This window comes from Ailuropoda melanoleuca, chromosome 12 (assembly GCF_002007445.2).
Source record: "Ailuropoda melanoleuca isolate Jingjing chromosome 12, ASM200744v2, whole genome shotgun sequence".
NCBI classification, from domain to species: Eukaryota; Metazoa; Chordata; class Mammalia; order Carnivora; family Ursidae; genus Ailuropoda; species Ailuropoda melanoleuca.
Genome location: NC_048229.1, coordinates 28,511,695 through 28,520,936, shown reverse-complemented (window position 1 = coordinate 28,520,936; position 9,242 = coordinate 28,511,695). Strand labels below are relative to the sequence as shown.

Sequence of the window (9,242 nt, the reverse complement as noted above, 5' to 3'; positions counted from 1 at the left end):
ATCCCATAACGCCGGGATCACGCCCTGAGCCGAAGGCAGACGCTTAACCGCTGTGCCACCCAGGCGCCCCTCACAACGGTTTTTGAGGAAAGCCACTTTCACCCTTAAAATGTAACCAAGTTAATTTTCAACACAAACGTCCCACACAACTCCAACCTTTACCTCACTGTTCAAACATGAACTTAAATTGGCAGGACGTAGTCCCGTTCCACCGGACGCAAAAGAAATAGAAAGGGTTAAAAATTCCAAAGACACGACCTGGGGGCGGGCCCCAGGGGAAGCCAGGCCCCGCCCACCCTTCTGAGCGGCCCTGGCCTCTCTCCGGAAATCTTAGCTAGGGCAAACCTTACCACTCGCCAAGTGCCGGAAGTTCCCCGCCCAGTTTTCGACTGGCCCCCCCCCCGACATCTTGGCGCCACCAGCCATTTCAGTTTCTCTCCCGTTACCGGAAGCGCTCCTCCATAGCTCCGCCCCACCCTGCCCCAGCGTTTAGGGCCAAGGTCTGGACAGGGCGTGAGTTCCTTCTGTTGCCGGAAGCGCAGTATCCAGGCTTCTCCCCAGCCCCGCCCACAGGCGGTGCGCGTCGGAGCCCTGCCCATTACCGGAAGCGCTCCCCGCAAGCCTTGCCCAGTCCCGCTGTTCCACCGGCGCGCACGCGCAGCTTTTCACCGACCCGGAAGCGGCTGGCAGGGAGCGAACGTCAAAATCGGCCTCTGAGGGTTTTGAACTTTCTCTTTTCTACGTGAGCGTCTCAGTCCCCAGGCCTACACCCCTGGGACTTGGGGTCTCCACGCACATTAGAGCCCCCTCACCCGCGTTTCCCACCGTGGTAAGTCCGGCGTCGCGGAGAGACACGCGGAGCCCTGTGGGCGGCGCTGCCGGCTGGGGTCCCTGTGCGTTTTGGTTCACATCTTTCGGAGTCGGTCCCGGCCCTCGGACCTTCGGACGCCTCCTGCCGCGTTATCTCCCTGCTTCACGCCGTCCCTGGACACCCCTCCCACCCGCGCCGCGGGAGTCCAGGGACATGGGCGTGTGCGCCTCGTCCCCGCAGCCTGGCCCGGCTCGGCCCGTAGAGGCGCGGAGTGTGTCCCTGGCCCTGGGATTGCGCAGACCCCGCCGCCCTCCTGAGACCCCCTCCCGTGCAGCCCCGCATGTAGTGAGAGGACCCAGGAAGGGCACCGTCTTCTGTGCGGGGTTTGGAGAGCGGGATTTAGGACGGAAGACCGCGGGGAGTCACGGAGCAGGTCTCCTCCCCCAGGCGAGGATGGGGGGGCCTTGTGGAGGCCGTGACTGCGGAAGGGAGGCCAGGATAGCGGCAGACGAGGGAGAGAGGGGGAGCAGGAGAAAGAGAATGGCGGAGGAAAGATCAGTGAGAGGGTCCGTAAATTAGAGACTGCAAGATAGAGGATGCGGGAGGGACTTGCAACGAAGCCGAAAGAGCGGAAGAGGAGAACTCGGGAAGGTCGCAGGCGGAGAAAAGGAAAGAGCATGAAATGTGGAGGAAGGGGAGGCGATCCAGGAGAAGGGGAGCGGACTAGTAGGGGCCCTTGGTTAACAGAAGTGGGGCAACAAGGGCGAGGCACTTCACGCAGGCAGTGGGAAGGAGAAAATGGTTGTGGGCCGGCGATGCGGGGACAGAGAGAGGCGGTAGGGATGACAGCCAAGAGAGAAACAGCTGTGCGAGAGCTTAGCCAGAGGGGTGCCAGTGAGTCCAGGCAGAGGGAACGCAACCAGGAGAGCAGAAGGGACACAGATGGGGACTGGGGGAGAGAAAGAGGCCGAAATAGATGGAGATGGGAACAGTATGAAAGCTTGGGCAGAAAGAGTACGGGAAAGTGAAATAGGTCTCAGGAGTTCCCCGGAAAGTGCAGGTGTAGGGAAAGGAAGCGAGAAAGCAAGGGAGGAGACGGGGGAATGACAGGGAAGGAGAAACAATGGAGAAGATCAGAAAAGAGACATGAACTGATCCTTCGGAGGGAGAAAGAAGGGGAACCCAGATCTGGGTGAGTGGTGGTTAATGGGACATGGGTGAGTCAGTTGTGATACAGTGACCTGTGTCTCCGTAACGTATTTAACTTTAAATTTGCTTGTTTGAACAGTTGAGAAAGAGAATTACTGAACTGTTTATAAGGGTTGTGCATTTTATAATTATTAGCATCATCAGATAGCTTGCATTTGCAACACTTAATCGGCCAGAGAGAGGGGGGAGACCTGTATCGGTCATTTATGGATCACCCTCTTATCCTGGGATCTCATGGGGAGATGGACTAGATCTAGAAATTCCTTAATTGGTCGTTGCATGATGCTTTTTAAAGCAATATTAAGAATGTTTCTTTTACAGAGAGTAAATCTGAAGTCATATCATGTAAAAGTAAATGGATTTATTTTTTTCTACCTCTCTTACATTTAGTTCATTTTTAAGCCAAATTGAGGTAAATGTTAGTGTATTGGATGTCTGCTATTCTGTAAATAATCATAAACTTCTGCAGTAAGCTTTGGTGACATCTTAAACCAGCTCTTATGATTCTTTTCTATATAAATAGAAACTGTATAAATAGTTTGTAGCTCAGGTGAGAACCCCTGCATTCTTTCTACTCATTATCATATATTGGAACATCATTTGGTAGTTAGTAAATAATTTTGGACTATTTCAGTGTGTATCTGTAAGGGTGCCCATGATCTTAACAGTCAGAGCCTAGTTTAGTAAGTTAGTGTAATATTCCACAGCGTCTCTTCTTCCTTGATGTGATTTGTCTAATTAGTGAGGTATCAGCTCCAAAGTAGATGTTCCCTTCAGGTCCCTGAGGTCCATTGTATGAACGTATTGAAGGTTGGCTGGATTGACTCTGAACTTTGTTCCAGTAGAACTGATTTATTCATGGTGAGGTGATATGCTTAGAGCTTACTTCCATAGCTGATCCTCTTTCAAAGTGTTCAGTACCAAATCTCTGTGTTTATCGTTTTATATGTTTAAAGTATTTCCCCATTGATGGGGCACCTGGGTGGCTCAGTCAGCTGGGCGTCTGCCTTTGGCTCAGGTCATGATCCTGGGGTCCTGGGATCCAGCCCCGCCTTGGGCTCCCTGCTCAGCGGGGAGTCTGCTTCTCCCTCTCCCTCCCCCTCCTTGCTTACTCTCTTTCTCTCTCAAACAAGTGGAATCTTTAAAAAAAAATTCAAATAAAATATTTCCCCATTGATTAAAACCACAAAAGAAGTTTCTTTAGCTCAGGCATATTTTGGATGATCCTGGAATTTTTCTTTTTTTAACATTATTCTTTTTTTTTTTTTTTTAAGGAGTGCACTTTATTTACATGTATTTATTTACTTACTTGCTTAACTTATTTAAGTGAGCTCCTACACCCAGCATGGGGCTTGATCTCCCAGTCCCGAGATCGAGTCCCATGCTGTACCTACGGAGCCAACCAGGCACCCTGATCCTTGAATTTTTGAAGCCCCAGGCTTCATTTAGGCCACTCCTTCAAAATTCAGTTACATGCAGTTCTCACTGAACTCAGATGTTCTCAAGGTAACTTGTGAAAAGGCTTCCCTCCTAGGCCTCAGTGAACACAACCGCAGCCTGGAGATGAAGGACAAGAGCAGGAAATCTGAATGACTGTGATCCCTAAAGTGATTGAAATTTTGCATGTGTGTCTGTGTGGCATTTTTTCTGCAGGAGGGTTACCAGTTGTAATTAGAAGATTAAGTTGGTCCTAGCCCAACAACAATGAAAAATACTATGAGGAAAGAGGCAAGGCCTAGGTTCAGAGATGGAAAGTAAATTTACAGAGAGTAAATCTGAAGTCAGATCATGTCAGTCCCCGGCATTAAATTCTCCACTGGCTTCCCATCACCTTCATGAAAAAAATCCTAGATTCCTGAATATGACAGTGGAAAGCAAGACAACAAAAGAAAAATAGGCGAATGGGAAAAAGCAGAGAAGATACACAGACGGATGGCCAATAAGCTCATGCAGACATGCTCAGTGATCCTAATCATTAGGGAATTGCACATGAAAGCCACAGGGTGATACTACTTCATACCAACTTGTGTGACTATACTCAAAAACGGGGTGCGGCTCAGAAAAGAAGCCCTGGAGAGAATGGGGTGAAACTAAAAGTATTGTGTACTGCCCCGAGGACTGTAAACGGTGCATTCCCTATTGAAAAAAAACCTAGTGATTTCTTTAAAAAAGTAAACATAGAATTACCAGATAATCTATCAGATCCACTGGTGGATACATACCCAAAGAAATTGTAAACGGGAAAGTGATCAGGTATTTTTACATTTTCTAAATCTCCTGGTTAATTTACTGTCTTTATCTGTCTGATCAGCAACACGTTGAACAGTGATCATTCCTTACTTTAAACATATTTTTTCATGGCTTTCAGGACATCCTGCTATTGACAAATCTTATGTATCATCTGTGTGTCTATTTCAATTTTCTTCTCTCCACCCTGTTCACTTCTCAGCTGATTCACTTCCTCTGCTGATTTTTCCTCAACTCCCTGCTCTCTGATTGGAAGAGCACCCCACAGGTCAGAAGTCATGGACTTCTTCTCTTCTCTACAACCAGTGACTTTCTGTGTCACCACATCTGATGGCTTTAAATACCCGGGGGTCTCCCTGATTCACACTCCCATCTCAGACCTCTGCCCTGAACGCCAGATTGTGTTGTCCACCTGTCTCCGTGACATCTCTGGTGGGACATCTCTACCTTACTGTGTCCAAACATGACCTCCTGAGCTCCCCCAGTTGTGTTGCCTGCAGTCCTCCACCTCCCAGCTAAGAGCAGTGCCATCCTTCCTGGAGCTTGGGTGACCGTCTTGTTTTCAAAATACGCAGCATCTCTTCAAAATACACAGCATATTACATTATTTGTGTGTTTTCCTTAAAGAGTGAAAAAAAGAAGACAATAAGGGTGAGAGACTATATGGCTTCCAAAATTCACTTGAGATGGAGGAGAACAGTGTCTGAAGACAATGGCCAGACATTACTGATCTGCTTCTGTGACCTGATCCCCTGCTTGTCTCCTCCTTCCTCACTGGGATTGAGGCCCACAGATATCTTTGCTGTTTTGGGGGCCAGGATCAGCACTGCCTCAGGACTTTCCCAAGGGTGGTTCCCTCTGTGTAGAATTCTCTGACTCTTCAAATGCAGGTGGTGCACTTCCTTCCCCAGGTGTTGTGATATCACCTTCTCATGGGGCCATCTCTGATGGCCCATTGGGACACTGCCATGCCACATTCCAGCCTCCTCACATACTGCCCACCCCCACTCTGGCCTGTAATGCCTGCTCTGCCTGAGTCTCTCTGCTCCTTCCTCTTCCCACTGTCTGGATACAGGGGACAGGGCCTTAGGAGGCAGCAGAGCCACAGGTGGGTGGGGTGCTGGGCTGGTCTCCGGTGTGCCACCCTGACTTCCCATCGGATTGCTGAGGCATTTTGCAGATCCCTCTTGAACCCAGTCCCCAGAGATTTCTCTTCTTGTGTTTGGGGTAATGGGGCTCAGCGTCAGTGGTGCTGAAAGTGCCCCAGGTGATTCTAATCTATATCCAGCATTGAGCCCCAGGGCTCTGGCTCATCCATTGATGAGGACTGAAAGTGGCCCCTAATCTAGAGAGAGGTGAGGGGGCTGTTCTCTTCATGGGGTGTTATCAGGGCGTGTCTGTGACTTTAAAGGGAGCGTTAGTGCACCCCAGCTCCCCACTGACGCAGCTCTTGTGTGTGCTTCACCAGGTGGGGAGCGAGTTCTGCAGGAAGAGGTCGGAACACTCACTTGCTGGTCTCCATGTAGCAGTTCACTGTCCCTGAATCCCTCCTGGGGCAGTGGGCAGTAGAGGGCTGTCTCCCATGTGGGGGGATCTTCCTGTGTGTGTGGTTGTGGCACAGAAAGGTGTATGTTGACTGAGTTCTCAACAGCACACATTTGACACTCAGCATTGACGTCTCAAGACCCATCTTGCCCGGGAGAGAAGCCCAGAGGAGGGAGAGGAGGAAAGCCCAGGAGTCAGGAATGACTCTTTCTCAGGTAAAGTCATATCTTGGTTCCTTGTTCTGTCCTGTGTCCTCACCTCCACGTGGCCGTGCTCATCACACTCTGAAGTGTCCCTCCTGACATGTTTGCTCATGGTCACTCCCCTCTATCTGCATGCAGATCCCAGCTCATACATTTCTGCATATGTATTTAATGGAGATCGAAGTTAAATGTTATTATTTATTTGTTTATTTTTATTTTTTTTTAAAGATTTTATTTATTTATTTGACAGAGATAGAGACAGCCAGCGAGAGAGGGAACACAAGCAGGGGGAGTGGGAGAGGAAGAAGCAGGCTCATAGCGGAGGAGCCTGATGTGGGACTCGATCCCATAACGCCGGGATCACGCCCTGAGCCGAAGGCAGACGCTTAACCACTGTGCCACCCAGGCGCCCCTAAATGTTATTTTTTAAAAAAAATTTTTGCAGGGTTGTTTTTGTAAGTAGGCTAAGCAGAATAACATTGACAATTTTATTTACATTTAATATAATTTATTCACTTTATTGTACCAGAAATACTGAAATCCACATGAGTAAAAAATGAGAGATAATGAAGATTTATTCTAAGAATACATGTCACTTAGAGACTCCAGCTTTGATTTCAGTTACCTTCAGTGTGTGTTCATGTGTGCACACGTGTGTATGGGCAGGAGCCTATAGTGTGTAAAAAAGATGTCATCATTTCATAAATAACTTTTATTTTAACTTTGAAAGTATGTTTGAAATATTTTTCATGGTCTTAAATTTTTTTCTACACCACCACATAAATCACTTAATACCAGTAAGAATACTGACTGTATGTGTATGCATGTGCGTGCATGCATATATATTGACCTTTAATCCAGGCTTATGCTTCAGCCTTGAACTTGTTTCAGGTTTTCTCCATTAGCAAGCCCTCTGTCAACAGACTTTTGCTGTTGTATCCATTACTTTACTTTCTGGTTCCTGCGAATTCCATCGTAAAGCCTGACCGCTTGGTTCAGGTGCAGGCTCTGCCATTTCTTACCTGTTTGACCAGAGGCACATTCCTTAGAGTGTGTGTGTGACAGAGTTGGGTCCTGTGTAAGATGGGAACAAATACTAATTTAATGGGATGCTGTGTCTTTAAACAAGTTGACACTTGTAAAGCATTAGAGTGATGCTTACCATATGGGCAGTGTTCAAAACTTTTAGTCCCTTCGGTTATCGTCAGCTTCCCATTTCTCCAATTTTCACCTTTCGTTGACGCCACTGTACGTTTGGTCTTCCCTGAAGACATTATTCGTGCTCTAGCTTATGTAGAAATTAGCTATCATGTGGTATATACAACATACTATTTAGAATTTACATATAGTCTACCATTTGTTGACATTTTTTTCGTTTGTGTATTTTACCTGGCATATTATAAAATTCGGTAGTTTAGCTGGTGGAAATTCCCTGATGGAAAAGTGTAACAAATCAATATTGGGGATATATGACTTACTCAAAATAATCTTTAATGTATTTATCTGATTATTCATTTCTGTCTAATTGACCCTTGTACCTCTTTCCTCCCCTCGTTTTTGTGAAATAAGTACTCTTTTGATGGCCTCTTGGTGAAATGTACTTTCATTTCAGGGACGGTTGACCTTCAGGGATGTGGCCATAGAATTCTCTCCGGAGGAGTGGGAGTGCCTGGACCCTTGCTCAGAGGGCCTTGTACAGGGACGTGATGGTGGAGAACTACCGGAACCTGCTCTCCCTGGGTGAGGACAGTTTCCCTCCAGAGGTTGGGAACTGCTCTGGTATATCTTTGTGTTTCTCTTGGGAGTTTCTTGGGCGCACCTTCCTTGCTTGACTGAGATTGAAGTTATGCTGATTCAGAAATGAAAAGCTTCCCAGTGTCGTATCCGGATTTTAAACCGAGATGATCCTGAAGGTTAGTGGTGGTGCTGGACGTTGAGGAGGAACAAGACCTTACGCCAGAATGTTATAATATCCCAGTGGCTGGTTTTATACCTGTAATTTTGATTTCGGTCATCCTGGGAAGAGAGCTGGATATCTGTATACGTCAAACATTTAAGCATTAGGAAGAAGGGTGTCACTGAACAAATTCGTGAAACGCTATTCTAGACCCGCCTGTAATGAATGTCCTTGGTCTCAGCTGACAAAGCCCTGGGGAGAACCCAGGACGTCATCTACCGTTTTCCATGTCAGCAGGAATCTCTTTCTGAGCTGAATATTATCTCCCCTGTGGAGCAGGGGAGAGCCCTGGGACGCCAGGAGTGGGGTGAAACTAGCCACAAAACCCAGGTGGGTGGGAAGGCGTCAAAGATGTGAACACAAATAAGGGGCAGATGGCAGAGACGAAGTGGCTTCCGGAAATGTCATTTGGAACATTCTCCCCAGCTAGGAGAGGTGGTTGGAAAAGAAGAGTTGATTTCTCACGGGCTCTCAAAGGAGCTTGTTGTTCTCTCTCTCCTCCACTGTCTTCTTTGTACGTGTATGTTTCCGCCCTCGGTGGTTGTGCAGCTGTTGTCAGCGACAAGGGCAAAGTCTCTAACATGACCTGGACAGGCTGTTCTCTGTCCCTTAGAGCTCTTTACTGTTCGACCTTGGGGAGCACATGGAGGGCTCTTTGCAGGGGCATTGTTCGTTCCTTAGCCTCTCCTTCCCTACTCAGTCCCTACGATCTGATCTGAGGCTCCCCTGGGTCCTGAGTGGGGGCCTTCTCCAGTTTGCGTCCCGTTTCCTGTGCTTAGTGACCTGTCAGGATGGGGACGTCGGCTGCTCTTGTGCATCCGGGACTCCAGCAGGAGCATGGGCTGTCTGAAGCCCTCGCCTGTTCCGTGCCTCCACCAGATCCTCGTTTCCACTCTTGCGCTTCAGGGGCGTGTGTACGGGGAATAGAGGGGTGTCTTTTGAGATTGCTGTTCAGCAGTGCTGTGTAGAGAGAGGGTGGGGGAACCTTTGATGCCCAGTCCTTCATGGGGACTGTATCTCAGGCTTTGGGCCGTCAGCCCGGAGTCTGTAGGCAGACCCCCAGGTCCTGTGTGAACATCCCACAGAATCAGAGCCCCTTCCTAAATTTCCTGTCTTCCGTGTCTCCCTGTTGCAGCTCCTCCCTAGTCTGGGAGTGTGGGAAACCCTCGACTGTCCCTGATTTCCTGGTCTCCTAAGTTTGTATGGTGTTGCCTCTGAAATTTTCTTGGTTCTGAAATGTACAGTTCCTCAGTGTCTGAAATTTTAGCCT

At 48.2% G+C, this 9,242-nt stretch overlaps 1 protein-coding gene across 1 annotated transcript in view; it reads left to right on the top strand.

The window, feature by feature from the left end:
- Positions 1 to 596: 596 nt before the first annotated feature.
- The window catches only part of LOC100483384 (zinc finger protein 677-like), a 17,035-nt gene continuing 8,389 nt past the window's right edge, over positions 597 to 9,242 (top strand). Inside the window, exons 1-3 of the mRNA XM_034639133.1 lie at positions 597 to 829; positions 5,736 to 6,027; positions 7,628 to 7,755. Coding sequence (XP_034495024.1) covers positions 6,013 to 6,027; positions 7,628 to 7,755 — 143 coding nt within the window. The 5' untranslated portion in view covers positions 597 to 829; positions 5,736 to 6,012. The remainder of the gene's footprint in view (positions 830 to 5,735; positions 6,028 to 7,627; positions 7,756 to 9,242) is intronic.